This window comes from Balaenoptera physalus (assembly GCF_965194825.1).
Source record: "Balaenoptera physalus genome assembly, chromosome: 6".
NCBI classification, from domain to species: Eukaryota; Metazoa; Chordata; class Mammalia; order Artiodactyla; family Balaenopteridae; genus Balaenoptera; species Balaenoptera physalus.
Genome location: NC_138885.1, coordinates 48,256,763 through 48,269,300, shown reverse-complemented (window position 1 = coordinate 48,269,300; position 12,538 = coordinate 48,256,763). Strand labels below are relative to the sequence as shown.

Below are 12,538 nucleotides of genomic sequence, written 5' to 3'. Positions count from 1 at the left end.
ACCCATTTTGGTTGTATCCTTCTAGTCTTTTGGGGCTTTTGTTTTTCTCTTCTTTTTTGCCTTGGTTCTTTTACTGATATGAGTAAGCAATATACACAATTTTACAAAGACTGTGCTGCAGAATAGGATAACATATTTGTAAATTTTTAAATTAAATATTAGAGTTACTCCACCCAGCTACAGATAGCACTGTATCATTTCCTTAATAGACTGCGGGCTCAAATTACAAGGTTCATACATTCCCTAAAAAGCTCAAGTTCATGGTTTCAATCATCTTTCACTGCAAGGAAGAAACTGAGTGAGTTGCTCCCAACTTGTGCCTTTCTAAGAGAATGGGTCATTTCGCAACACACCCTTTCTCTTGGAAATTTTTACCATATTTCTAATGTTCTGTATCATGAAATTATGATGGTAAAGTCTCACTTATCACTCTGCAGAAGAAAAGTAATAAATCATCAACTCTTTAAATGAGCTGGCTTCATCTTTGATTGAACTCAGTATATGTCAGTCATCTCTTCTCTGTAAATGTGTAGAAGCCTGGAAACATCTCAGGCATAAAACAGGCAGTAAATGGGCAGCTAAAAAATGAGAATAGCCCTTGACACTGCAAGATGCTAGGAATCTGCTCCTAGCCACAAAAGGGACTTAAAGGTAACTATTAACCAGTAGGTGTCAAGAAATGACAGGCACCAAAGATCAAGTTTAAAAGCTTTTTAGACATTGAAAAAACTCCATCAAATCTGATTACAATTTCTGTATGACGCTATTTACAATGTTTATAAAAGTACTAGGCCTACATTTAACTTGATAACAATATTCTTAGATTAAGTACTTTCTGCTAAAGGCAATTCCTTCTATTTTTCTTATGTACTTATTTCAAGTTTGCCTCAAATAAAAGGTCATTTTATCATACTTTATATTGACTAGGAAAAAACGCAAAAATTGGAAATAGGACTGTGTGAAATGTGATAAAATTTGGGAAAATGTGACAGATACAAAAGCCAATGTGCAAAAAAGAAACAACTCAATGTCGTATATGATTAGTGCAATCCATTTGGCCGGAAAATAACTTCAAGGAGGAATGATAGGAATGTGATTTTAACTAAATAATCAGAAGTTTTATTTTATTAATCTCCATGAAAAACAGGCTTACAATAGTGGATGGTTTGCAGGATAATTATAAAAGGAAAGCCCTAAGAACTCTGCAGTGTGACTCTAATGCCACCCAGGGAAGATTTGGGGAGATGAGTTCCAAAATCAGCTGATAGTATTAATCACACCTCCCTGGCTGGACTACCTCACTAGTGAAGATGAACACTGTGACAGCCTAATCCTGTTAGCCATTAGGATCAATTAACTCCCCAAAGGCACTGATACAATGCTCATCACGAACCCTTTTTTAAAAACTATAAACAGGGCTTTCCATGAATATTTCTTTCAGAGAAACAAGGATGACAAGAGAATAGCAGTGTCTCAGCTCCTTAGTTTCTTAACAGGCATTTAGGCTTATATATTGTTAGCCTGTTAGCTTATATACTGTTAGCCTGTTAGCCTGTTAGTCCTTAGTCAACTCTCAAGAACTTTTAACTACTTTTGAATACATTTTTAAAAACTGCGATTCTGGCCCTGCAAAAGTATTTCTCAAACTGTGGTTTATCAGAACTTGTAAAAAAAATGAGGATTCTTAGGTCCTACCCTGGGGCTGAAACAAAGTCTAGAGATGATTTTTAAAAGAAAGTCTGGTGATTCTTACACATACCAAAATGAGAATCACCGCTATAATCTGCTTTTACTGAGCTATGCCAACCTTGGACTAGGATTAAACTGCAATAAAAAATATTTGTCATGTGCAAAATTTTTATCAGTCTGTCTAGAAAGAAAACTGTTTCATGGAGAGTAGTTACTGGGCTCACATTATTTGTTTCTAAAAACCAACCCACTTTCAAACGAGAATTGAGGCAGTATGCATTAAAATTTAAACATTAGTCACTGAAATATAAAGATAACAACATGTATAGACTACTAATTATGATCAAAAAAAGGTAATACACAATCAACATTACATTTAGCTGTGAGGTTCCTAGTAAACAAGACAAAATAAATACAATGAAATACAACAGTAAAAAAAAAACAGTATCATCTGATAAAAGGCTGCATTCTGATTTTTCTGAATGGATGAATTCAACAACAATGTTTATTACAGATTCTGGATTCATGTGAAAACTTTTACATCAATTGTAAAAACGTAAGGATACAATTTTATAGGCATTTCCTCAGCTGTAAGTTGGTAATCTTGCCAACTATTAAATAGCAAGTTAGAATTCATGTCTAGTTCTTAAGATTCAGTTTCTACTGCAGCAAGAGTTGACAGATCAATAAATGCTATGAAAAGCCTTAAAATCTTGGTTGTTTTTTAGAGATGAAACAGTTTAACAACACACACTGACAAAATGGGTAACTAAAAAGTACGTGTTTTCTCATGCAAGAAGTTGAGACAAGCATAGACAAGTTTTCATGGGACATCTAGCAAACTAAGTTGTTTGTAATTTGAAGACAAAGGTTCCCCTTCTGCAAAATCAGGTGAACTATACCTTGTATCACCATGAGGACCTTAGCCTTGAGGAGGCAGTTTAAATAGGTTAGGTAAGATTGGAGGAGGGAGTAACATGCGGCTTAGGATCTCAACCATTTCCCACCCCCCCCACCCCAATTCAGAGTGGTCAGCCAAAGAAATTACAGCAAACAGGAGCAAAATATGCCAGACAGGTCAAGTTCTGAAGTCTTCATAATCATTTCGGTGCAGAGAGAAAAAAAGATAAATAACAACTGAATTTTTCACTACAAACCTGTAAACTGCAGCATTCTACAGACATACTACAGAAACTCAGGTTGGCTCTTTCCTAGTCATGATTAACCTGTGTAAATATGCCCAATGCTTTTCATATTTTTTGAAAAACCAAGTTGCTTATAAGGGGATCTGAACTTAAAACTTCTCATGAGGTCGGCTTAAGATGTTATCTTTGTTAAGTTTGTGAGGTAAGGTTTTTTTGTTTGTTTTTAATTCCTGGGAAGAAGTGTAGAGAGACTTTTCCAAAAGGTAACTAAGAAACGTTAAGTATTCTCTGAGTCTGTTACATACAGTTGTATTCAGAATGTATTCCTAGTATGTCTGGTATACACACGGAGATACCCCCATACACATGTAAAAAGAAAATCTAACAAAAGTTACCACACACAAATGCAAATGAAAAAGAGTGAAACAAAATTGCACAGGGAATATATTAAGTATTTAACCAAAATTCTGTATAGTTTAAGCATAATCTAGAAAAACAAAAGTGAGCTCAAAAATCAAATCAAGTGGGCTTCCCTGGTGGTGCAGTGGCTGAGAATCTGCCTGCCAATGCAGGGGACACGGGTTCGAGCCCTGGTCTGGGAAGATCCCACATGCCGCGGAGCAACTGGGCCCGTGAGCCACAATTACTGAGCCTGCGCGTCTGGAGCCTGTGCTCCACAACAAGAGAGGCCACGATGGTGAGAGGCCCGCGCACTGCGATGAAGAGTGGTCCCCACTTGCCACAACTGGAGAAAGCCCTCGCACAGAAACGAAGACCCAACACAGTCATAAATAAATAAATAAATAAATAAAAGAACGTGAATTTCTAAAAAAAAAAAAAATCAAATCAAGTGACAATAAAGTCCATACCTAACAGTCCAGTGTGTACATCATCTTCGTTCTTCAAATTTTCAGCATGTAACTCTGTAAGTACAAAAAGGGCTTGGGTAAAAAAGACGATTTTATAATTTGAAGAGTAGCTCAAAGGCCAGAAAGGCATTGTGGAGTTGTGGAAAGTGCTCTGGAGCCCGAAACAACTGGGTTCAAATTCTGATTCCATTTACTAGCTAAGTGACCTTCAGTAAGCAAATAAGATGTCTTTATGAGTCAACTGCCATGTATATAAAATGGGAATTTTTATTCCCTGGACATTTTATGTAATGCGAATTACTAGGTTTTGAGTTCAGCTCCTTTCTCCACCCTCCAAAATAAGCACAGCTCAATGTGTTCTGCAATGTACTTCAACTTAACCAGGTTTTGTGACTTTATGAACAAAGGCAATCTCTCAGAGCAAAAGAGAATTAAACTACCTACAAGACAAAACTCTGAGTTGCTTTGAAAAAATGGGGGAGGGAAGTGATAGAGGAATGAAACATTGGCACCCGAATATTTAACATTGACAATTTACACCCAATATCATTGTATGAAGAGGTAAAACTCTCACATTAACTTGCCAATCTGTCTTGTGCATGAAAATCAAGCATGGTAAAGTGTTAGATACCATCTACAGCCCACTAGGGGCTTGGAAGCAATGAGGAAAAATAAAAACTGGAATTAAATAGATTTAATTCTACTTAGTGAAGTAAAATACTCGAGTGGCAATGTGTTGGGTGCTTTTCGTACAACAGACTAAGGTATTTTTTCTTGTTTAGCCAAAGTCACACACCACTGAGAACTGAAACTTAAACTGAGGTCTCTTTCCACTGCAACATAAAATATCCAACCCCATAATACATCTGTATAAGCACTGGAAAACACTGCAAGGCACATCTCTTTCTATTCCAACCTGGCCAATATTTCAACTTAAGACACGGAAAATAACACCATTAATCAGAGAGAGAACCTACTATCTTGCTCCTACAACAGAACTTCACCACTACACTGGATTGCAAACCTAATTCAAAACCCAAGAGTGTCTATTTTACCTATGCAAGTAGAAATTTGGGTTGTGCGATGGAAATCTTTGTCCTTCAGCAATTCAACATGTACAGAGGAATCGGTGGATTGTACATCTTTAACCATTTGTGGATTAAACTCTTTGAACGTGTATAGCCTAATAATTACACTTTGCACCGTCTTCCTTTAATGACGGTTGTTTTGCATTTTGCTTGATTTTGCCAATATTTTACCGCAAGTGTTCACCGACTTTAAGATATTTTTTCAAGACTACCCACTTATCAAAACCCTTTCTTAAAATGGGTCTCCTGATCACGGACCAAGGTCCTCTACCGTTAAGAAAAGAGAAGACAAGGGAGAAGATCAAAGAAAGGTGCGGACGAGGACTCTGGATGAAAGCGGCTACCAGCTTGCCGGCCTTTGATGGAGCGAGGGAGACGAAGGGGAGAGCCACGTCCAGGCTCAACTAAAGTAAACTCTGGACACACTTCAAGGCCCGGGCTTCATTCCATACCTTTTACGATCAGGTAGGTGACGGCGAGAAGGAAGGCGAGGAGGATGGCAAACAGCAGCGAACAGAGAACTGAAAGGACCTGGACCGGCCAGCGCCGGGCTTGGACTCTGCCGCCCGCATCCGCCGAGAAAATGCCATTGCGTTTATCGGGCAGGGCGGGAGACCCGTCCCCATCTGGCCGGAGTAGCGAGTCCTTTCTAGGTTCCGACGACGCCCTAGCCGAGAACTCCGCCCGCAGGTCACGGGCCACTCGGTTGCATCCCTCCTCCTCGTCGACTTCACCCTCACCCCAGCTGTCTCCCTGAGTGAAAGCGGAAAACGCCGGTTGAGCAAACGGGACAGCAGTGCTTAGACGGCGGCGAGAAAGGGCTGAGCGCCTCCCGCTCTCCACGAACGACATGGCGGGAAAAACAGTCAGGTCCGCAGAGGTCAAGCGTCGCCCACCTGCCCCGCCCCGCGATCGCAGCAGCCAATCAGCGGCCAGGCCCTCCACGGCCTCCACCACCTGGCCCCAGCGCGCAGGGGTGCACAAGGGTGCGTGGCTGGGCGAGGAAAGTGCCGTGGGGCCCGAGGAAAGGCTGGGCGCCCCCGGACCAGAGCATGACCCTCAAGTAGTACGAAGGAAGGCGCGCAGTGAAGTGCGCGGGGAGAGACAAGCCGAGGCCCAAGGTAGCCGAGTGTCCTCTCCCTGCAGTGCTTAGTCCGGGCCAGCGATCTCCGCCACCGCCGCGTCACCTCCATGGAAGCTCGCGCCCAGGGAGCCCCAAAGCCGCACCTCCTCGACGCTCGGTCCTAGCGCCCGCCCATGCCCCTCTAATACACGTTCCCGAACCTATTTGCTTTCTCCCTTCTTCCCCTCTACGCCTGCACTCGCCCCGGCTTCCCTCATTAACGGCAGCTCAGCTTCCCGCGCCCTCGCCTCCCTTAACAGCCCTTTCCTCCTTCCCTGTCGCATTGTTCTCCCCGCCCCTACCACAACTTCCCTCCACACCGCTCGGCACGCCTCCTACCCCCACCCCGGCGCGCGATCGCCAGCTGGTGCGTACTGAGCTCGAACCCGCTCCTCACGACCCCTCCTCTCGCCTTCCCCGCCCCCTTTCTCCACCTTGAGCCCCACGCGCGCGCATCCGGCTCCGGCCAACGCTAACGCTAGAAGCTGCTTACTCCACCCCCACCCCACCCTACCCAACCCCTGGCGGCCTCAGGTTTGTGGGGCGTACGTGACTCGGGCGGGGGGTGAAGGTGGCAGGCCCCCACTGCCCCACCCCCTACGGGGTGAGGCTAAGCTCGGGAAGCTGGGACACAGTTGTCTTCCCTTCCCCGGGGGAAGTTGGTGGAGTTTTCCCGGCAGAGGAGTCGGCGCAGAAACTTCCTCCGTCCCCCTATTCCCCCCTCCATGCAGGCGACGCCGAGTGAGGCTGAGGCTGGGGGCGAATCGCCGAAGAGCTGCGTGTCGGCAGCGCAGTCTGATTGGACAGCGGGGAAGCCTGTCAGCTTATTGGCCCCGCTGATCCCGCCCCGTAGCGCAGGGCAGCCTTTAACCTTTAGCCCCAGTGGGCGCCAGCCACTCAGATCGCTTCTTGTTGGTATGTGTAGCGGCAGTGGCCGCCGGCGGAGCAGTCTGAGTCCGACGATGAGGCCGGGGACGGGAGCCGAGCGTGGAGGCCTCATGGTGAGTGAAATGGAGAACCATCCTCCCTCGCGGGGTCCCGGGGACGGGGAGCGGAGATTGTCCGGCTCAAGCCTCTGCTCCAGCTCTTGGGTCTCTGCTGACGGCTTCCTGAGGAGACGGCCCTCGGTAAGGGATCGGTGGGGCAGGGGGAAAGCGGCACAATGAAAAACGGAGTCAGAGACAGGAAGCTTTCTCCAGAAGGAGGAGAAGATGAGAGTGGACGAAGGAAGAGCTCGAGATGGTGGGATATGTTCCGAGGGAGAGAACTGGGAGGGCGGGGATGCACAAAGGAAGGGAAGTGGGATCGTGGAAGTTCCCAGTGGGTTTGGCCTAGGCAGATGCGCGGTGGAGGTGCTGGGCCCTAGGCGGGGTGAGCGTTTTGGAGAGGTAGGCCAGATTAAGCAGGCGGGGGGAAGGCGGAGACTTGATTCGGTAGACTTTAACAGAGGCTGCCAGAATTTCTTCACTAGTAGTAGTGTTGTCTGCAGCGGGGGGACAGCTGGGAGAATTGGCAGGAGATAATTTCCTGCTTTTAAGACCTGTAACAATGGACACACAGGTAAAGAAAGTACTTGTCTTATAAAAGCGCGTTAAGATGGATGAATTAGTTGTTTGCATTTAGTGTCCGTGAGTGACAGACCTCATTCTTTGGGTTTTTTGTTTTGTTTTGTTTTTTGCAGGAGTAATTTTAGCTGTGTTAGAGATTCTCTTAGGAAATAATATGTTTGCTTGTTAGGAGGGAAGTGTCCCCGGGTACCCATACTGTTTGTTTTATGTAAGACCAGCCCTCATCTGAGTTAATTGGGTAAATTCAGCGTTTTAAAGCTTAAAATCATCTTAGAAATGAATTTAAGAATAAATGAAGTTATGAAATAAAAATAGTTGACTATCTGATATCTGTGTGAAGTAGGACAAAGTTGTGGTTTTCACCATACCAGTTAAGTTGGCATTCACATGCATTTCCTCCCAGTTTAGCAAGCCATTGGTAACTGATTAAATCAGCATGCTTTAAAAAAAACCCCTACGAATTAGGTGTCCAGTGATGATTTTAATTTTTTCCATTTTGTTCTGGAATTTGGTCAGGTGCAAGCTCATAAATACTGGTGTTGTACATTTTATTTAAGACAAGAAAGTATAAACTAATTCACTAATTGAATGACACACATTAGCCAGATATTATGTCGTGCATATAACTGATTTGTAGGAATCAGATTTTTGAGAAACATTTATTGGTACTTGCTAATTTTTAAATTGTTCCTCTTTTTCAGATGGGGCACCCTGGCATGCATTATGCCCCAATGGGAATGCATCCTATGGGTCAGAGAGCGAATATGCCTCCTGTACCTCATGGAATGATGCCGCAAATGATGCCCCCAATGGGAGGACCACCAATGGGACAAGTAAGAATGTTTTGTTTTGTATTTCTTTTACTTTTGCCTGTGGTATTCTTGTGTCAAAGAATTTCAAAATCTGGGTCAATACTTACAGCTGTTTAAATTTCAGTTTATTCCAGAATAATGTTTTTAAGTGAAATGTTGTATAATCATGACAGTAACCAAATTTTGACTGCAATGAAAAATCTGTATAAGAGATTTACTTTCTACAGCAACAAAATTGAGTTGTTTTTGTTTTGTTTTTTTAAATTTAAAAGTAGCAAAGTACATGTAGGCTTTTTAGTTTAATGATTTTCCCCCCAAGTATGTCAATTGAAGTAAATATGCTATGTCAATATAATTTTTGTTGGTGGACCTTGTACATGCATAGAATCTGAAAACAGCAGTTGTTTAGGCCTTTGGCTTAGGATTAATTTTATTCCTGAAAAAGCTTCCTGGTGTGTATGTGTGTGTGTGTGTGTGTGCGTGTGCATGTGCGTGTGCGTGTGCAGTGGGGGTGGAGGTGGGAAGGTTCTACTCTGATTTGGTTCTTCATAGGACGGTGCCAAATAGGTAGTTTATTTTCCACTTATACTATTTTGGTTTTTTTTGTTTTTTTAAATGATTATTGCTTCTGCACTTCTGCTTTTGAGCTGTCCCTTCCATCTCCAACATAAATTGTAAACATTTTGTGGGAGTGATTTGGACCAAAAGGTTTTAATGCTGACTCAACGAATTCAATAGAACTTAATTCCTAGAAAAGCATCCAAGAAAGGTAACAGGTTCAGTTACCGTAAATAATTTTATGCCCCCTGTTAGGTTCTATAATACACATATCCTTTGGTGGCTGGGTTCTTTCCATTTAGTGTTTCAATAAATCATCAAGTATTTAGGCTAACAAAATATTTTGGAAAGCCAGTCAATTAGGTATGATCTTTCTGCCAGCTGGGGGCATCATTTGGTTTGGTAATCATTTAAGCCTTGGTTTCAGTTATTGGTGAAATTGTAGTGGAGAAAGGAGCTCGCTCTGTGTGTATGTTTGTTTTTTTTTTTTCTTAAGAATAGAAGGACTTAATGTCAAGTGGTTTTTTTCTTTTTTATTTAAGGTATTTAAGAGTATAGCTCTTAATTTTGTATAAAAAGTTTTATTCAAAGGCACCAGGCCCAAAGGATTCTGCCTGTAGGAGTTCTTTAAATAAAAGAACTATTTATTCTGTTACTCTAGGATAACACAAGTTTTAAAACTCCCTAGGTGATGGAGAAACAACTCTGATTCCTCTTCTGTTTCTTTCCATCTCTAAGCAGCAAGGAGCTCTTCTTGTTTTCTCAGTAGAGCTGCTCTAACTAGATAATGAGCTTTAAAAAATATTTATTCTTTAAATGCTCTGGTTCTTATTTAAAATTAGTTTCTTTCCACAGAAAGATAAAATAAAACAATTTGCTACTGCCAGATGCTTCTCTCTTTTCTGGGGCCTTCTGTTTCCATTGGGCCAATCAAGGTAAGTTTTGCAAGGGATTGACCTGCTTACCCTTGCTGTGTTGGTGCTGTTGCACTACCAAAACCAAGATACCAGCTAGTCATTTTGAGTAAAATGCAGATTTTATTTTTTAAGTACTCATGTATCTCATTGACATAAGCTGGTCACAGTTTGCTTTATGGCCCTTTCTCTTTAGCTCTGTAGTGACCATCTTCTTAGTAAGGTTATTTGCTACCTGGTACACATCCATTCAAATACTCTGAATTTTACCTTATGGTTTTCTTCTGCTTCTTTCCTAGACCAGTATATGCCATGTGCCTTTAAGCGTACCTGACTATTTAGATGTTTAGAAGTCTCTCTGTTGGCTCCTGTTAGGATAACGATTGAATGACTTAAGAAACCAGCTCTGAGGAACTCAAGAGAATCCCCATTTTTTTTTCCCTTAGATTATTCCTTTTTTTCCTCTTGATATCTATCAAATGTGGGGCCCAAGTCTTGGTAAAACAAATTCTTGTTTTAGCTTTGATAACAGAGTGGGAGGGCATGGATAATATAAACAGTCATGTATTCAGAAATCTAATTTAAAGCCCTATGAACAACTACCTTAAAATAAAAGTTGATAATTCGCAAACTTGATCCTTTTTTCTGCATCATGTCTTCTGTCTACCCGCCCTCAGAAGTATAAGTGAGCAGTAAGTGGTCAGAAGATAATGAGAAGAAGCAGGGTACCTATATAGCTCACTACAGTGACACAGAGTTGGTAGGGTTCTGTCATCCAATTTTAAAAAGTTAATTCACAAATTCTTTAGACTTTGCAACTGAAGGTTATGGAACCTTCATGTATATTGCCTAGTTCACATTAAGATCTCATTTTGGGACCAGCTGAGGACTAAAATTGGTGGCAGTCTTACTTGCTACATGATTGTGGTCTTTGGGATGTTACTGAACATGACATGAAATTTTAAAACTTGTTTGTAAAATAATATGCAGACTGGACATAACAGTCTACAGAAGCCAGAGTTTGTACTTTTTGAAATGCAGCAAATGATTTAGATTAGAGGAGTAGCATGTTTTGTTTTAGTTCAGAAGATAACCTAGAATGCCTTTTTAGAATTTAGGATGAATCTATTAGTAGTAATAGATATTTGGAAATTATCATATAGGTCTTAATAATACTCTTTCAAGTTTATCCTGTAGGTTAAACTTGCCTTTCTTATTGTACATTAACTTCAGATGGGAAAGTTGTGCTTCTACTTTTACAGAGTTATAGGATCTTACAGTTGGAAGGGACCTTACAAGTTTATAAATGTTAATGATAAAATAATTTTCCTGCTTGGTGGCAGTAGAGATTTGTATTAAGATATAATTATGTATGAAGCTGTCTTCTTTCTCTATGTGTATTGTAAATAATGTTTTGCTTTAAAATATTTTCACATCTTATTCTTTTGTTGTCTTTTCTACAACATAAACCATCCTTTTCACAGGCAATTTGGCCTTCACTTAAGCCCAAGAGTCTTCCTGCCTGACTTTTTTTTCTTTCTTTAATTCTTATTTTTCCTCTTCTTTTAATGAGAAGAGTAGAGTAAAAGAATTAAGGTCCCTTTCAGCTCTAACAACCTATGATTCAATTTAGATCATTTGATAAGGATAGGTGATATGTATAAGATTTTATGGGTTGATGTGCAAGTAGAAACAGGAAATTCTTTTAGTAATGCCTCCCTAATTCTAATTATTCAGTATTTTTTTCTTGTTGCCTTTGTTCAATAAACTGATAAATGAATAATTCCTCTTTAAAAATAAGTCGGATTTTCATGTTCTCGTACTGAGTAAGGCAGGTTTTTATAGACCTTATTTCTATTCCTGCTGCTATCTGAGCTTAAGTCATTACACTCTCATGCCTAGGATACTCTTTACAACTTTTGAGCTGGTTTTCTTGCTTCAAGCTTGTCCCCCAAAAAACTCTTTTTAGATTTCAATGAGTTATCTCCTTGCCCTAGAACTTCCACTGTTTTTCTGTGCCTATAGCGTAATGTCTACGTTCCACAATCTAACTTTCAATTATCTCCCATAGTATATAATTCAGAGCACGATTCTGAGCTGCATGTCTTCACATTCCCTAATATGAACGCGGGCTGGTCTTTTCATGGTATTTTGAGTAACTTTATTAGTTCATGACCAAGCTTGTGCTGTTTTTCTTGCTCTCCTGCCCCCCAGCTCTCTACTACCATGAACTTTCCTTTATTTACCTAAATTCTGCCATTTCAAGTCCTGCCTTCTCCAAGAGGTCCTCAGCAATAAATTTTCCCAGCATATACCTCCCCTTCAGATTATTAAAATAAAATCCTATGTAATCCGCCCATAACTCTTACTATTTCACTTATTTTAGCACTTGTTTTGTTTTATTATGGTTTATTTGCTTTGCCTTTCCAACAATTGTAAGCTCTTAGGGGGCAGGGGCTATGTTCTGAACTTTTAAGAAGTCTGTAGGTGCTGAGCACAGTTCTTGGCACATCATGGGTGCTCAGTAAATTACTTGTTGAATGAATGAAACAAACGCAGATACTCCTTCCTACAGTATAAGCCAGAAAGTTAGTCAGTGTTACATGTGACTTTTCAGCGGTTAGTTATGACTTTACACTGTTACCACTTATTCTTGTTTTTAGGGTCTGCCTCTACTGTTGATTTTTCATTTGACAAAAATGGAAGATAAATAAGATGAAATAAGTAATTTTTGTTTGGTGAATAAAACTAAAGAACTTACTTCCATTTACT

General features: G+C 41.1%; 2 protein-coding genes across 18 annotated transcripts in view; one reads left to right on the top strand and one right to left on the bottom strand.

The window, feature by feature from the left end:
• The window catches only part of ARL6IP6 (ARF like GTPase 6 interacting protein 6), a gene marked incomplete at its 5' end in the record, with an annotated part of 39,565 nt that extends 33,581 nt beyond the window's left edge, over positions 1-5,984 (bottom strand). For 6 of the 8 annotated variants that reach the window (XM_082465185.1, XM_082465187.1, XM_082465189.1 and 3 more), the window contains 3 exons: positions 3,704-3,757; positions 5,244-5,544; positions 5,688-5,984. In XM_082465185.1, the coding sequence (XP_082321311.1) occupies positions 3,704-3,757; positions 5,244-5,544; positions 5,688-5,984 (652 nt within the window). Of the gene's footprint in view, positions 1-3,703; positions 3,758-5,243 lie in introns of all 8 variants that reach the window. The other 2 variants (XM_082465191.1, XM_082465192.1) reach the window with 1 other exon arrangement.
• Positions 5,985-6,638: 654 nt separating this feature from the next.
• The window catches only part of PRPF40A (pre-mRNA processing factor 40 homolog A), a 54,120-nt gene continuing 48,220 nt past the window's right edge, over positions 6,639-12,538 (top strand). For 5 of the 10 annotated variants that reach the window (XM_082464967.1, XM_082464966.1, XM_082464965.1 and 2 more), the window contains exons 1-2: positions 6,639-7,041; positions 8,184-8,315. In XM_082464967.1, the coding sequence (XP_082321093.1) occupies positions 6,640-7,041; positions 8,184-8,315 (534 nt within the window). In that variant the 5' untranslated portion in view covers position 6,639. Of the gene's footprint in view, positions 7,042-8,183; positions 8,316-9,707; positions 9,788-12,538 lie in introns of all 10 variants that reach the window. The other 5 variants (XM_082464972.1, XM_082464971.1, XM_082464970.1 and 2 more) reach the window with 2 other exon arrangements.